The sequence below is a fragment of the Pleurodeles waltl genome, chromosome 12, assembly GCF_031143425.1.
Source record: "Pleurodeles waltl isolate 20211129_DDA chromosome 12, aPleWal1.hap1.20221129, whole genome shotgun sequence".
NCBI classification, from domain to species: Eukaryota; Metazoa; Chordata; class Amphibia; order Caudata; family Salamandridae; genus Pleurodeles; species Pleurodeles waltl.
In genome coordinates, this window is record NC_090451.1 from 208673272 (window position 1) to 208690615 (window position 17344).

Here is a 17344-nt window from a genome sequence, read left to right on the forward strand (position 1 = left end):
TCTGCACCAATTCTGTTTATGTTCCAAGTTGGTCAATCTGAGGAGCCTTTCTCTCTTGTACCCTATCACCCCAGTAATGATCATACCAGCGATTGTAGTCTTATACGCTTCCCACAGCATGTCTGGACTCCGCACTGTGCCCTTATACTCCTCAAAGTAGAGTTTGTTGGCCTTATCTAGTCTTTGGACTTCCTACTTGTTCCTGAAAACCAGATCTCCATCCTCCAGTCCCTTTGTGCCCTCTGCCCACCAGTGGCCCTAGTAACACTCAGGGGGAGTGACCTCTCATGCCACGAGCCAGATATCTGGCTTCAGTAAACCTGTGAAGTGTGCTCCTAGGAGTGAGGAAATAGTCAAGCCTGAACTGCATGTCATGCACCTTTGAGTGTAGCGAGAATCTTACCCATGAAGGGCCCTCCAAATATCGCTGTTCCCCAGACCCTGCAGAAAATCCTCCATCTTTCCACTGGTTGCCTCAACCTCCCTCCTCATCCTATCCATCTGTGCGTCCATCACCAGATTAAAGTGCCTGCTAATGATTGTGAGGGTTGGTGGGGCATCAATCAGGACAGTCCCCAATTTGTGAAGCTTTGCTGATTAAAGTCCTAGTAGGACATGCACATTTATCAACTGCAGGGTCCCACCCTCACAGTCGCCTAACATGGAGTGCAGCCTGAGGATGCTCAGTCTTTGTGGTCTGTGTTGACTCCATAGCCCTCTGCAGTGACCGAGGCTCCAGAGTATGTCCTATATATTACCGCCTCAAGCAGTGGCCTTCATTTGATAGGAACATTTTGTGCTCAGGCCACCTAAGGGATGCTCCCAAGGGCTGGCTTTGCACTTCTCACTGTGGTCTCCTCATCCAGAGTGTTGCCATCACTGTTTTCACTTGTGTTTTCTTTTGTTCTTTTGACAGGGATGCTGTGGAGCGTTTGCTGTTCCTGCACCTGAAGGGCACCTACATCCAGCCATTGTTTCTCTGTGAGCGATGCGGTTGGCCCGAGCACAGACCCTGTTGCTCCAGCCAACACCAGGCCTCTTGTGCTGTCGACATGAAGTGAGCCTTGTCTCCATGCAGAATCCAGAGGTTTGCCAGGAATATAAGTGAATACTTCAGTTCTAGTTTGCTGAGCATTTTTTTGAACAGCACAAATGCCCCTCTCTGTCGCTGGACTAGGTTAGTGTAATCCGGATACAGGTTGACAGCTTGTCCTTCATTTAACCAGAGTCCAGGGTTCCAGGCCGCCTGGAGTATGATGTCTCTATCTCTGAAGTTCATCAGGTGGGCTATGAGCGGGCGTGGGCCCACCTCTGGCAGAACCATTGGTATTCTTTGGGCTCGTTCCACTGAAAATAACAATGAAGAGAGGCCCTGTAGGACAGTCTTTGCAAGCCAATCTTCCACAAACAGTTCTGCGCTGGGCCCCCCTGCTTTTTCTGTGCCCCTCCACTACATTTACATTGTGCCAGCAAGACCTGCCCCCTGCATCTTCCAGATGGTTCGCCAGTGAATTCACCTCCCTTCCCAAAGTGGAACACTTCAGTGTAAGCTCCTTAGCTCTTGGTAAGACAGTACACAGCTGGTCCTCTGTTTTCTTCACTTGGTCAACCGACTTTCTCTGGTTCTCTCACAACAGGCCTACCTCGTTTACCATCGCTGCGCCCTGGATCTCCAGCATCACGTTTGTGCTGTATGCATGGCCAGAGAGGTGTTCCTCTCCTCCTCTGTTATCCGGACTTTCCCCTCTGCTGAGGCCTGCGGGTCCGGAATCCCCCCTTCACTGTATGGATCTTCCCCATACTGTTGTGGACTTGTCTGCCGGTAGCTACTGCTGGGGGGCAAGCGGTGGATGTGGTGGGGCGGAGGCAGGTCCCGCCACTTCCCCTTGTGGATGGCAGACCCACGCAACTGCAGTTGTGGACCTACAGCTCCTGCCTTTCCGCGTAATGCACTGTGACAGATCCCCAAATACACTATGCTCTTCGAGGGTGGGAGGACCAAATGTCCCATCCACAGCACCTATCAATGTGGACCTCGGGCCGCCCTCGCTCATCTCCACAGATGCTCAGCAGAACAGGCCCCAGTTGCAGAGCATCTCCAGGGTGCCGGCCTACATCGCTGCTCAGCGTCATAATCATGCCCTCTCCTGTCCGGTCTCAGGTGTCACCGCGGCCCGCTAGGGTGTGCTCTCCTGCTGTCTCCTTGGAGTCCAAGCTATTCTACTCTCTGCTGTGCCTCCACTATCAGCCAGTCTCCCATGTTGTTTGCCGCTCTAGCGCAGCCTTACTTGTTAACGGCTGCCATCTTGGCCTATCTGTCGCTGCGTTGCCGTTGTTCGGGAGACTTTCCTCATAATGTAGTCGAGCAATCACCACCCCCACTTTTGTCTCCCCCAACACATTGGGGCAACCCTCCTTATCATTTGGGGGCCAGAGTTCTGTGGAAAATCAGGATTAACAACCCCGGGGCCTCCACAAGAAGTGTCGTACTCCATGGCTGATCAGGCCACGCCCCCCTTTGAGAATTTTCTGCATCTTTGTGTGTTGAAGAAGATGCTTGCTATTAACGGAGAAGAACTAAGTTCCTTATGTGAAACTATATTTCTTCTGCCTTGGTGTTCTACATAGATTGACATGCTTGAATATTTCCCTGTTGTCAGCCTGTCTACTACAGGGAAATTTTCAAGTATATGAATTTCTGAATGATCCAATGCTAAAGTAGAAAAATATACTTATTTGTAACTACAGATTTTCAGCATTGACATTATTGGTTCCTTCTGTGTTGCCTGGAAACAGGGAAGTAGTCAAGCATGTTAATCTACATAACATTGAATGCTGAAGAAGGGAAATTACTTGCACTGCACCAGATGGGACATTATTATTCTTTGTTAATTCTCCATAGGCTTCCATGCTTTAGTGAGTCTGTCACTCATTCTCAGAAGCAAGGTATGCTTTTTAATAAGGATACCACTTGATCGCTTCGAATGTTGCTAACCAGCTGTGTACTAGTTATCCTAGTTTTCCATAATGCTTATTTTTGCTGAAATAATAGTCGTCCGTTCTTTCTCTCTGGTGAATTCAATAGTCTAAGAAGTTGATTAAGGAACAAGATTGTATTTGGGTGTATGTTATTGGTTGCCAAAAGCGATGAACTAGCTTTCAACTGTTCCAGCATTTCATTATGGAGCCATAAATAAGCTTGATTGCTTAAATATTCACTGTTTTGTTTCCTCTCTAAAGTGTCTGCTGCCTATTTGTCCCCATTTCCTTCTCTTTTTCAGTTCAGGGAAATGATTAAAAAAGTGCTGTTAAAGCCTGACTAAGTTAGGTTTTCTTAATTTTATTTGTGTTGCTCCAATGAAGATTTACCTTAAAAAGAAAACAAGAGACAAGAGGCGTCAGGCAAAACAGGATACCGTTTGTTTAATTAAACATTGCGGTTGGAAGAGCAGTTACAGCACCGGGGTCTGAGGACTGTCTCTCTATCTCTCTGTCTCTCTGTCTCAGAGCATCGAAATTACCCATGTTCTGTACATCTCTCTGAGAGCAATACACACATAAACATTATTTTCCTGGTGAAATATGCAAACTATTGACAAGGAGTCACAGATACAATTTCCAGATAGGGAATGCAGGTGCTCCTCGACCTGGTTTGGACACTGTGGGTTAGCAAGTACGTGTCCATATGTCTGACCTGAGGGGTGCATGGTCGCTGCGTGTGCTGTGTCCTGATTGGCTAAGTGTCCCTAACTTTATGTGGCACCTAACTTTATGGTGTTTAGGAATGCATTGTTCCTTTGGCCATTTGTGCTTTATTGGGCCCAATCTCCAGGGGCCATTGTAGTGATGCTGCCTATCGGTAGGATCTGATCTAAGCTTGTGTTTTTGACTGTCGACTAAGAGTTACCCCCCATCTGTGACCTGTTGGTCATTAACCTTCAGGCCTGGGCCATAGAGCCTGCCTCACCACGTACCTATGTGCTGGGGTTGACAGAAGCTTCATGATGAGGGAACCCAACAGGGGTGATATGACGTCCTTTGTGTAGAAAAATATACCGTTCTTGTATAAAGATGTCTTGTTGTGTGCATCTATTGGTCTAATATTAACACTTGGATTACGTTTAAATAAAATAAAAAATCTTCAGTTAATAGCGTTTCTTTAAATACAATAATATTTGAAAGTGAGGATGTTATCTTAGTAAACGTGTTGTGTGATCCTGCATATGGGCAGACGTTTTAGTGTTTATGAAATTAATGAATAAAATAAGAACTAGTATTACAAGTAAGTATGTTTTCATTCTCACCTACTAGAGGTAAGTTCTCATTGTTTCTATTAAAGATAAATATTCATCTCACCTTGAAGACGTAAAGACTGGTGTGCATTTTGATCAATCTGCACCTCCTCTTATTAGAACGTCACACATTCTTGGTTTACTTAAAATATTTATTTGTGGTTCTTTTAACATTTGTTCCCAAAATATGGCTAATGTGTACATAGTCACATAATGTAGAAGCAGACACCGAAAATAGGTGCCCTATTTTTTCAGAAAACACATACTCTAACCTACCTGAACCCTTCTGTATTTCACAGACCATAAGGCATCATTTTAATTTTAATATGTCTAGTTTCAGGATCTACCTCGACTTCTTAATTATTCCATGGCCATTTTTATTTAATTGTTTTACCGAAAAATCAGATTTATTGTCCTCTGTTTAGTGTACAGGTTTTCAAGAGGGAAAACATAGATACAAATCTATTCACTTTTAGTTAGTCTATACATAATGGGCCTCAGCTCTATAATCTCTATTCATTGTGTAGGTTTAGGAAAGCGCCTTGAAACCTTTTAGTCGGGGGTTCGACCAAGATTTCTCCTTTCTCAGAAGTGTCTTTGTGTGGTTTGCCATTTGTCAATGTATTGGCATGGATTGGATTTCCTGATCCTGTGATTTTTCTTCTACATAGGTGCGGACATAGCCAACATTTGCAATGAAGCTGCCTTGCATGCTGCCAGGGAGGGCCTGAAATCTGTTGACACGTTAAGCTTCGAGTATGCAGTGGAGCGTATTATTGCAGGTGAGCTGAGTGCTAGGCAAACCTTCACTTTCATGGTGACTGATCTATTATAGTCCCTTCTGTCCCCCGTATATGCTGTATGATTTTTTTTTATTTGCTATTGCAAGGCTTGAAATTTTCAAAAACCTGCAAAATGACACCTCTTCTGTCACTCCTAGTAGTCTTTACAATGGACAAGAGAGTGTTTTACTCCTCCCCAAAACAATCTCAGCTACTCTTGCAAGTCTAATTTGAGAACCTGTGCATGGGCATGTTTTACCATTAACAGTGCAGTGCTTGGTGTTGGAACATTTGTTATTTTCATGTCTTGAAAATCTGTGCCACTCTGTCAGTCCTAGCTGGTTTATGCTTTCCCCAGTGTACTTTAAAGTCAGTGGAGGCAATTCGCCAGCTTAGTTTGGTTCAAAGGAAGTTGTGTACCTACAACTTTGTGAGGCTGGCTACAGCTCCCCAACCAGGATATAAAACAGCTGGTTATATTTCGAGGTAGCGCTCTTTTTTAACAACCCTCATCCCCTCAGTGTGGAGGCTGCCTGCTGACCTTCCAAGGTAAAGGTCCAATAATTGCACCTTTGTATGTTGTTTTTTATGTGCTTGTTCAGGGACCGATCTGCATGGAATGAACTACATTTAGGGCTCCATATGTGAGTTACACAAGATGGAAGTTCCTTTTAGGCTTACTTCATACATGGCAGACTTGACAACTGTCCAGTTTCCTTTTTTTCTGAGCCCCCCAACTCCTAAACCGGAGCTGTTTCCTGGGGTAGAAGAATCATCCTATAGAACAGATTTCTCTGCACTATGTTGTCCTTTGACAACACTAAAAAGGAGCATCTCCTTTCTAGTGTTGTACAAGCTGTGTCTTAGCACCTGGAGCTATTTCTCTTGACCTCCTGAATTTTGTTTGGTTCTGATAAGCCTGCCTTCACTACCCGCCTGGAAAAGCCCATTAAGGTCAGGATAAAAAACAAGAGTGCTTTTACTCAGGATTGGAGGCAAATTTTAACTTGAAACCAAAGCGGATCTTCAGTTCGCTGTGTGCTCCAATCATTGTCCCGAATGTGGAATAAAATTGCATACTTACTCAATGTTGAGAGCCTGGGCATTGAGCACCTTAACATTGTATGCCTGGATGTTGATCCCTATTTTTGTAACTCTTTGTGGCTCTTTCATTTGTGTAAGTGCTGTGTGGCTATAGTGATATTGCCTACGCTTTGCATGTCTCCTAGAAAAGTCTTGGCTGCTCATCCATAGCTACCTTTAGAGAGCATTGGCTTCCTAGACACTGCAGATACTTCACTAATAGGGATACCTGGACCTGTTATAAGTTGATAACACCATATGTGCTCACCACACATCAGGCCAGCTTCCTACATTGGGGGTGCGACTGTGGGATAAGACACTTGCAATTGCCTTACCACTTTGTCACTAGTCACTTTCCACAGGAAAGACCACTACACTTAGTTGTCAGGATTTTTAGTCTCCTAAGTTTTAGTAAGTTTGGATCTAGCATACCCCTTGCTCCAAACTTTTCATGGTAGCCTAGTTGTTAGAGTATTTAGGTGCACCCACAGCACTTCAGCAAGAATGTCTTCAGTAGAGCACACCTTTCAGGCCCTAGACTCCCGCTATGAGAGTCTCACTTTCCAAGAGTTGAGGGAGATGTGTGCCTCTAGAAAACTAAAGACGGGGAGAAATCCCAATAAAAGTCTGTTTCTAGGGTTACTTCTCTGGGCTGACCAGGACAATGCAGGCAGCCAGGAAGAGGAGGAAGAAGAAACTTACCCTGCATTCCTATGCACAGTAGATTCAGGCTGCACTGGGGAGGGTCAAGAAGAACCTGGGGAACTGTGGGTAGTGAGAGGGGGGTTCATTTCAGTAGGCCCACAATTACTCCTAGAAGGTTGGTTCAAAGAGTCCCCAGGAGGAGGGATGGATCCTCCTCTGTCAACACCCTTGTCTCCTCAGTATCTGAGGGGACCCACTGCTCCCACTTAGGGTAGGATTCCTTAGACAGGGAGCTCAGGAAGCTGAGGTTGGAGGAGACCAGGCCTAGGCTGCAGCAGCAACAGCTAGCTCTAGACAGGGAGGCCTTAGCAATTGAAAGGAAGAGACAAGGTTTGGGGCTAGCACCCCATGGTGGCAGCAATATTATCTTTAGGGACACCAGAGTCCGGGAGGACTCCTGTGATTCTAGGAACCTGAGCAAGATAGTCCCACCTTAGGAGGTGGGAGATGATATTTATAAATGTTCTACTGCTTTGGAAGAGGGCCTGTAAGGTACAGGAGGTCCCCCAAAGACAGTGGGCAGAAATCTTGTGGCTCTCCTTCTCTGACAAAGACAGAGACAAACTCCTCACCGTCAGAGAGGTAGATGCAGACAATTGTGAGGCACTCACAAATGCACTGTTAAATGGTTTTGGCTTGACCACTGAACAGTACAGAATTAAGTTCAGGAAAACCAAAAAGGAGTCCTCCCAAGATTGGGTAGATTTTGTGGACTGCTCAGTTGAAGCGCTGGAAGGATGGTTGCATGGGAGCAAAGTGACTGACTACCAGGGCTTATACAATTTGATTCTAAGAGAGCACATTTTGAATAACTGTATATCTGATCAGCTGCATCAATATCTGGTAGACTCTTATCTGACCTCGCCCCAAGAATTTAGAAAGAAGGCAGGCAAGTGAGTCCACACCAGGGTGAGTATACAAACTCACACATGGGATGACCACAAAAAGAAGGAAGCAGGTAAGCATCAGGATAAGGATGGGGACAAAGATAAAAAAAGAGTCTTCATCAAGCCCACAAAACTCTTCTGAGGGTGGGAATAAACCCCTGTCCTCTTCCTCAAACTTTAAAGCTTTAAGAAACCTTGGTGCTACATTTGTTAGAACAAAGGCCATAGGGCAGGGGACAGCTCCTGTCATAAGAAAGGCACCCAGCCCCCCCACCACCACTACTAATATCACATTTACTCCTAGTGCCCCCAGAAATATTAATAGTAACAATAATAACAGTAGTCAGTCCAGAAGTATAGCTGACCTCACCTTGGGGACTGTAGTGGGATCTGGGCTAGTCAGGGAGACCACTGAAGCTGTGTTGGTCTCTGATGGGGGCATTGACTTTGCCACTCTAGCTGCCTGTCCCCTTAACATTGATAAGTACATGCAGTATCCCTTAATAAATGGTGTTGAGGCCTACAGGGACACTGGTGCCAGTGTCACTACAGTGACTGAAAAACTGATGTCGCCTGAGCAACAACTACTTGGTCACATGTACCAAGTGACTGATGCTCAAAGTAACACTTTGTGCCACCCCATGGCAGTTATTGACTTTAGTTGGGGAGGGGTTACTGGCCCTAGACAGGTTGTAGTGTTCTCTGATCTACCTGTAGAATGTCTGCTAGGTAATGACTTGGAGACTTCAACTTGGGCTGAAGTGGAATTAGAGGCCCATGCAGCAGTGCTGGGCATCCCTGGTCATATATTTGCCCTTACCAGAGCACAGACCAAGAAACAAATGGACCAGGAAGCCCTGGAGCCTACACCAATGGCACAAGAGGCTCCTAAACAGAAGAGCAGAAAGGGTAAAAAGATACCTCCTGCTCCAGCCTCCAGTGAAGATTCAACTCATAAAGGAGAAGAACCTACTCCTTGGGTGGAACCTTCACTAGAAAAGCTCAAAGCTGGCACATCTGAGCACTTGAGTACAGGGGGCCCACCAGGGAAGAACTCCGCATGGAACAGAAAACCTGCCCCACACTGGAGAGCTTAGGGCAGCAAGCTGCAGCAGAGGAGGCAGGGGATGTTAGTGACTCCCATAAGGTGTACTGGGATAACAGCCTCCTTTACTCGGAAGCAAGTAACCCTAAACCTGGTGCCACCAGGAGACTGGTCTTCACTCTGAAGTTTAGAGAGTTCAGGTTAACCCTTGCACATGACATTCCCCTTGCATGTCACTTGGGGCAAAGCAAGCCTAGGGGCAGCCTTGTCCCTCACTTTCACTGGCTTCACATGTCTGAAGACACCAATGAGTTGTGTCGCTCCTGTGTCACTTGCCAAGCCAATGGCAAGACAGTTGGCACTCCGAAGGCCCCTTTAATCCCATTACCAGTGGTTGGGGTGGATATTGTTGGCCCCCTGGACTCTTCAACAGCCTCTGGCAATTGATTTATACTGGTGGTGGTGGACCATGACACCAGGTATCCAGAGGCCATTCCTTTTAGGACCACTACAGCTCCTGCAGTGGCCAAAGCCCTCGTGGGAATTTTCTCAAGGGTGGGCTTTCCTAAAGAGGTGGTATCAGACAGAGGTGCATACTTCAGGTCCTTACCTTAATGCAATGTGGAAGGAGTGAGGTGTCACTTATAAATTCACCACTCCTTACCATCCTCAAACCAATGGATTAGTTGAGAGGTTTAACAGAACCCTCAAAGGCAAGATAATGGGACTCTCAGAGAAACTCAGAAGGAGGTGGGAAGTCCTGTTATCTTGTCTCCTCTTTGCCTATAGGGAGGTTCCTCAAAAGGGAGTGGGCTACAGCCCCTTTGAACTTTAGTTTGGACACCATGTTAGGGGTCCCTTTTCTCTTGTGAAATGCGAGTGGGAGCAACCTCTCAAGCCTCCAAAACAGGACATTGTGGACTATGTATTAGGCCTCAGATTTAGAATGGGCGAGTACATGAAGAGGGCTTCCAAACATCTTCAGGTCAGCCAAGAGCTGCTGCGAGAAAGTACCCTCTTTCTAGCATGGTTACCCCCAATTTTGGCCTGTTTGTGAGTGTGTGTCAGTGTGTTTTTACTGTGTCACTGGGATCCTACTAGCCAGGACCCCAGTGCTCATAGATAAAAACCTATATGCCAGTATGTTTTGCCTGTCTCATTGGGATCCTGCTAGCAAAGGACCCCAGTGCTCATAGTTTGTGGCCTAATGTGTATGCCTGTGTAGTGCCTAACTGTGTCACTGAGGCTCTGCTAATCAGAACTTCAGTGCTCATGCTCTCTCTGCTTTTAAATTTGTCACTGTAGGCCAGTGACTTCATTTACCAATTTCAATTGGCACACTGGACCCCTCTTAAAAGTCCCTAGTATATGGTACCTAGGTACCCAGGGCATTGGGGTTCCAGGAGATCCATATGCGCTGCAGCATTTCTTTTGCCACCCATAGGGAGCTCAGACAAACCCTTACACAGGACTGCCACTGCACCCTGCGTGAAATAGTGCACACACTATTTCACAACCATTTTTACTGCACTTAAGTAACTTATAAGTCACCTATATGTCTAACCGTCACTTGCTGAAGGTTAGGTGCAAAGTTACTAAGTGTGAGGGCATCCTTGCACTAACAAAGGTGCCTCCACGTAGTTCAGGGCCATTTCCCCAGACTTTGTGAGTGCGGGGACGCCATTACACGCGTGCACTACATATAGGTCAATACCTATATGTAGCTTCACAATGGTAACTACGAATATGGCCATGTAACTTGTCTAAGATCATGGAACTGTCCCCCGATTCCAAATCTGGTATTGGGCAGCCAATTCCATGCATCCATGGACCCCCATTACTGCCAAACCGGCTCTCTGAGGCTTGCACTGCAGCTACACTGCTGCCACCTCAGACAGGGTTCAGCCCAGTCCCGGTAAGGCAGAACAAAGCATTTGCTCTGAGAGCAGGGTGTTACACCCTCTCCCTTTGGAAATAGGTGTTACAGGCTGGGGAGGGGTAGCCTCCCCTAGCTTCTGGAAATGCTTTGAAGGGAACAGATGGTGCCCTCCTTGCATAAACCAGTATACACCGGTTCAGAGACCCCTTCTCCCCTGCTCTGGTGGGAAACTGGACAAAGGAAAGAGGAGTGACCACTCCCCAGTCCATCACCACCCCAGGAGCGGTGCCCAGAGCTCCTCCAGTGTGTCCCAGACTTCAGCCATCTTGCTTTGCAACGTTTGGGGGCACTCTGGAGGGCTATGAGTGGCCGGTGCCAGTAGGTGACGTCAGAGACCCCTCCTGATAGGTCCATACCTGATAAGGTAGCCAGTCCCCCTCTCAGGGCTATTTGGGTCTCTCCTGTGGGTTCTCTTCAGATTCTGCTTGCAAGTTTCCTTCAGGAACCCTCTGCAACAACTTCAGACTCTTCTGACCTCGGATAAACCGCTACCTGCACCAAGAAACGCTGTAACTGCAACACAATGTCTACAGGAGACACTTTTCTTCAGCAACCTCAGCTCCAAGTCAGCAACTGCAACAGTTTCCACAGTGTGCACGCTCTGGAGACTCCCTGTCTTCATCCTGCACCACAAGAAATGAAGAAATCGGCCGTGGAGTGACAGAGTCACTCCCCTGCTCCAAGCAGGCACCTTCCAAGACGACGACCGGTACCCTAGGACTCCACTCACAGCGACGAGCGTGCTCCTAAGGACACAGAGGGTGGACATCATCGATATAGACTGTCCTGAGGTCCTGCTGATGCAATTTGGAGGAGGTAAGACCTTGCCTTCCCAGAGATCGACGGTACCCCTGTGTACTGTGCCGTCTTTGCCTCCTGAGGCCTCTGTGCACTCTTTGCAAAATTAGTTCGTGCACAGCATGGCCCAGGTCCCCAGCACTCCATTCTGCGACGCTCAACTCGCAGAGTTGTTCTCCACCGGCGTGGGACCTTCTTTTGTTGTGCTACATTAATTGTGTTTTGCACATCCTTTGAACCCAGATCCTGCGACTCCTGGGGGTGCTGGCTGGGATCCTGAGGGCTCTCTAAAGTGCTGAAAGCCCCCTTTTCCTCCTCACACAGAGTTGAGGCCCCCAGGTCCCTCCTGGGTCCATCCAGCGCCATTTTGATGAAAAACGCACTTTTTTCATAGCCAAGGCTTGTTGGCGACTTCCAACACGAAATCTCTTCTGAAACGATCTTCGCGCTGTGGGACATCTTTTGCATCACTCAGGAACCCACTGGCATCTTCCTAGGGTGCATTCCTGCAGTCTTTGACTCACCGGGGACTCTTCTTTTGCACCCACTTCTGGGTTGGCAGGGGCCCCTGTCCCTTCTGGAACTTCTTTTGACTTCTGGGCTTGGGTCCCCTTCCTTTGCAGGTCTTCAGGTCCAATAATCCAGCAGTTGTTCTTTGCAGACTTGGTTGGCTGCTGCTAAATCCCCAAAACAAGGTGTAGTGTGTCCTAAGGAAACTTGCAGTACTTTACTCCTGCTTTTCCGGGCTCTGGGGTGGGGTAATTTACTTACCTTTACTGTATTCTTACTCTCCCAGCGTTTCTGCACACACTACACTTGTCTAGGGGGGAATTTGTGATTTGCATTCCACTTTCTTCGTCTATGGTTTGTGTTGCCCCTAGACCTATTTCCTCCCATTGCACTCTATAGGATTTCCCACTGTTTGCATTGTTCTATGACTATTTACATGTCTAATTTTGGTGTCTAGTGTATATATTGTGTATAATACTTACCTCCAGAAGGAGTATTGCCTCTAAGATATTTTTGGTACTGTGTCACCCAAAAAAATACCTTTATTTTTGGTAACACTGAGCATTGTCTTTACTTGTGAGTAAGTACTGTGTAACTATAAGTGGTATTGCAGGAGCTTTGCATGTCTCCTAGTTCAGCCTAAGCTGCTCTGCTCTAGCTACCTCTATTAGCCTAAGCTGCTAGAACACTACTACTTCACTAATAATGGATAACTGGACCTGGTATAAGGTGTAAGTACCCAAGGTACCCACTAAAAACCAAGCCAGCCTCCTACAACTGCAGAAGCAGTTGCATGACCAGAAAGCTGTGCTGACTATTTACCAGCCAGGACAGAAGGTGTGGGTCCTGTGGCTCCCAGGGCACTCCAAGACAAATGGAGGGGACCACACAGTATTGTGGAGAGAAAGGGTACGGTCACCTACCTGGTTGACCTAGGCACTCCTAAAAGCCCCCACAGGGTGCTTCATGTGAACCGCCTGAAGCCCTACTGTGATAGTTCTGACATGAAATTGCTCATGGCAACTGATGAGGAACAGGAAGAAGAGTGTGATCTTCTCCCTGACCTCTTCTCCCACAATACAGTGGATGGCTCAGTAGACGGGGTTGTGCTTGCAGACTGCCTCTTTGAGTCACAGAAAGATGATTGTAGAAACCTCCTACAACAGTTTTCTGAACTACTCTCCCTGCCCCCTGGTCAAACTACATGGTGGGAACACACCATTGACATAGATGACAGCCTGCCTGTCAAAAGTAAAAGTAAAATTTAAAGGCAGCCTGATCATGTCAGGGGGTGCATCAAAGCTGAGGTGCAAAGGGTGGTTGACTTGGGAGTCATTGAGCCTTCAGACAGCCCTTGAGCTAGTCCTGTAGTCCTTGTCCCAAAACCCTACTCTCAGAATGGTAAAAGAGAGATGAGGTTCTGTGTGGACTACAGAGACCTCAATACAGTAACCAAAACAGATGCTCATCCTATCTCTAGGGCAGATGAGCTACTAGATACACTGGCTTCTGCCAAGTATCTAAGCACCTTTGACCTGACTGATGGGATCTGGCAGATCAATTTGTCAGAGGATGCCAAACCAAAAACTGCATTCTCCACTCCTAGTGGTCACTATCTCTTTCCAGTGATGTCCTTTGAACTAAAGAATGCACCTGCCACTTTCCAGAGGTTGGTGAACAAAGTTTTCCAAGGCCTGGAAAGCTTCAATGCAGCTTATCTAGATGATATAGCTGTTTATAGCTCTACCTTGGAGCATTACCTGGTCAACCTTGGCAATGTTACTGGAGGCTCTGCGGATAGCAGGCCTCACTATCAAGGCCTCAAAGTGCCAGATAGGGCAGGGGAAATGGTTTACCTGGGCCACCTGATAGGTGGAGGCCAGATTCAACTATGTAGGAAAGTACCATCTTGCCTGGCATGTTGCCCCCATTTTTCACTGTATATATGTTGTTTTAGTTGTATGTGTCACTGGGACCCTGGTAACCCAGGGCCCCAGTGCTCATAAGTGTGCCTGAATGTGTTACCTGTGTAGTGACTAACTGTCTCACTGAGGCTCTGCTAATCAGAACCTCAGTGGTTATGCTCTCTCATTTCTTTCCAAATTGTCACTAACAGGCTAGTGACCATTTTTACCAATTTACATTGGCTTACTGGAACACCCTTATAATTCCCTAGTATATGGTACTGAGGTACCCAGGGTATTGGGGTTCCAGGAGATCCCTATGGGCTGCAGCATTTATTTTGCCACCCATAGGGAGCTCTGACAATTCTTACACAGGCCTGCCACTGCAGCCTGAGTGAAATAACGTCCACGTTATTTCACAGCCATTTTACACTGCACTTAAGTAAATTATAAGTCACCTATATGTCTAACCTTTACCTGGTAAAGGTTAGGTGCAAAGTTACTTAGTGTGAGGGCACCCTGGCACTAGCCAAGGTGCCACCACATTGTTCAGAGCCAATTCCCTGAACTTTGTGAGTGCGGGGACACCATTACACGCGTGCACTACATATAGGTCACTACCTATATGTAGCTTCACAATGGTAACTCCGAATATGGCCATGTAACATGTCTATGATCATGGAATTGCCCCCTCTATGCCATCCTGGCATAGTTGGCACAATCCCATGATCCCAGTGGTCTGTAGCACAGACCCTGGTACTGCCAAACTGCCCTTCCTGGGGTTTCACTGCAGCTGCTGCTGCTGCCAACCCCTCAGACAGGCATCTGCCCTCCTGGGGTCCAGCCAGGCCTGGCCCAGGATGGCAGAACAAAGAACTTCCTCTGAGAGAGGGTGTGACACCCTCTCCCTTTGGAAAATGGTGTGAAGGCAGGGGAGGAGTAGCCTCCCCCAGCCTCTGGAAATGCTTTGTTGGGCACAGAGGTGCCCAATTCTGCATAAGCCAGTCTACACCGGTTCAGGGGACCCCTTAGCCCTGCTCTGGCGCGAAACTGGACAAAGGAAAGGGGAGTGACCACTCCCCTGGCCTGCACCTCCCCTGGGAGGTGTCCAGAGCTCCTCCAGTGTGCTCCAGACCTCTGCCATCTTGGAAACAGAGGTGCTGCAGGCACACTGGACTGCTCTGAGTGGCCAGTGCCACCAGGTGACGTCAGAGACTCCTTCTGATAGGCTCCTTCAGGTGTTAGTAGCCTATCCTCTCTCCTAGGTAGCCAAACCCTCTTTTCTGGCTATTTAGGGTCTCGGTCTCTGGGGAAACTTTAGATAACGAATGCAAGAGCTCATCCGAGTTCCTCTGCATCTCTCTCTTCACCTTCTGCCAAGGAATCGACTGCTGACCGCGCTGGGAGCCTGCAAACCTGCAACATAGTAGCAAAGACGACTACTGCAACTCTGTAACGCTGATCCTGCCGCCTTCTCGACTGTTTTCCTGCTTCTGCATGCTGTGGGGGTAGTCTGCCTCCTCTCTGCACCAGAAGCTCCGAAGAAATCTCCCGTGGGTCGACGGAATCTTCCCCCTGCAACCGCAGGCACCAAAAAGCTGCATTACCGGTCCCTTGGGTCTCCTCTCAGCACGACGAGCGAGGTCCCTCGAATCCAGCGACTCTGTCCAAGTGACCCCCACAGTCCAGTGACTCTTCAGTCCAAGTTTGGTGGAGGTAAGTCCTTGCCTCACCTCGCTGGGCTGCATTGCTGGGAACCGCGACTTTTGCAGCTACTCCGGCCCCTGTGCACTTCCGGCGGAAATCCTTTGTGCACAGCCAAGCCTGGGTCCACGGCACTCTAACCTGCATTGCACGACTTTCTAAGTTGGTCTCCGGCGACGTGGGACTCCTTTGTGCGACTTCGGGTGAGCACCGTTTCACGCATCCTCATAGTGCCTGTTTCTGGCACTTCTCCGGGTGCTACCTGCTGCTGAGAGGGCTCCTTGTCTTGCTCGACGTCCCCTCTCTCTCCTGGTCCAATTTTCGACCTCCTGGTCCCTCCAGGGCCACAGCAGCGTCCAAAAACGCTAACCGCACGATTTGCAGCTAGCAAGGCTTGTTGGCGTTCTTTCGGCGGGAAAACACTTCTGCACGACTCTCCACGGCGAGAGGGATCCGTCCACCAAAGGGGAAGTCTCTAGCCCTTTTCGTTGCTGCAGAAACCTCCGCTTCTTCTGTCCAGTAGAAGCTTCTTTGCACCCGCAGCTGGCATTTCCTGGGCATTTGCCCATCTCCGACTTGCTTGTGACTTTTGGACTTGGTCCCCTTGTTCCACAGGTACCCTAGATTAGAAATCCACAGTTGTTGCATTGTTGGTTTGTGTCTTTCCTGCATTATTCCTCTAACACGACTTCTTTGTCCTTAGGGGAACTTTAGTGCACTTTGCACTCAGTTTTCAGGGTCTTGGGGAGGGTTATTTTTCTAACTCTCACTATTTTCTAATAGTCCCAGCGACCCTCTACAAGGTCACATAGGTTTGGGGTCCATTCGTGGTTCGCATTCCACTTTTGGAGTATATGGTTTGTGTTGCCCCTATCCCTATGTTTCCCCATTGCATCCTATTGTAACTATACATTGTTTGCACTGTTTTCTAAGACTATACTGCATATTTTTGCTATTGTGTATATATATCTTGTGTATATTTCCTATCCTCTCACTGAGGGTACACTCTAAGATACTTTGGCATATTGTCATAAAAATAAAGTACCTTTATTTTTAGTATAACTGTGTATTGTGTTTTCTTATGATATTGTGCATATGACACTAGGTGGTACTGTAGTAGCTTCACACGTCTCCTAGTTCAGCCTAAGCTGCTCTGCTAAGCTACCATTATCTATCAGCCTAAGCTGCTAGACACCCTCCACACTAATAAGGGATAACAGGGCCTGGTGCAAGGTGCAAGTACCCCTTGGTACTCACTACAAGCCAGTCCAGCCTCCTACATTGGTTGTGCAGCGGTGGGATAAGTGCTTTGAGACTACTTACCACTCTTGTCATTGTACTTTTCATAAGAGAAAAATATACAAAACAAGGTCAGTGTATATACACATAGCCAAAAAGTTTTGCATTTCCTCTTTTCACTCTTTTCTAAGTGCTGAAAAGTACTTCTAACTTTCTAAAAAGTTCTAAAAAGTTTTTAAAGTTTTTTTTCTCTGTCTTTCTAAAAGCTCTAACAAACTTTTTATCTTTTACTATCACTTTAACTCTCTCTAAAAATGTCTGGCACAGGCCAAAATGTTGATCTGTCCAAACTTGCATATGACCACCTTAGCTGGAAAGGAGCAAGGAGTCTCTGTGTAGAGAGAGGTTTGAGTGTAGGGAAGAATCCTTCCTTGGAACTGTTACTTAACATGCTTA

The 17344-nt window shown here is 47.3% G+C and overlaps 1 protein-coding gene across 1 annotated transcript in view; it reads left to right on the top strand.

Moving 5' to 3' along the window:
* Window positions 1-17344, top strand: part of SPG7 (SPG7 matrix AAA peptidase subunit, paraplegin) — a 462707-nt gene that overhangs the window by 310472 nt on the left and 134891 nt on the right. Inside the window, exon 12 of the mRNA XM_069216631.1 lies at window positions 4964-5074. Coding sequence (XP_069072732.1) covers window positions 4964-5074 — 111 coding nt within the window. The remainder of the gene's footprint in view (window positions 1-4963; window positions 5075-17344) is intronic.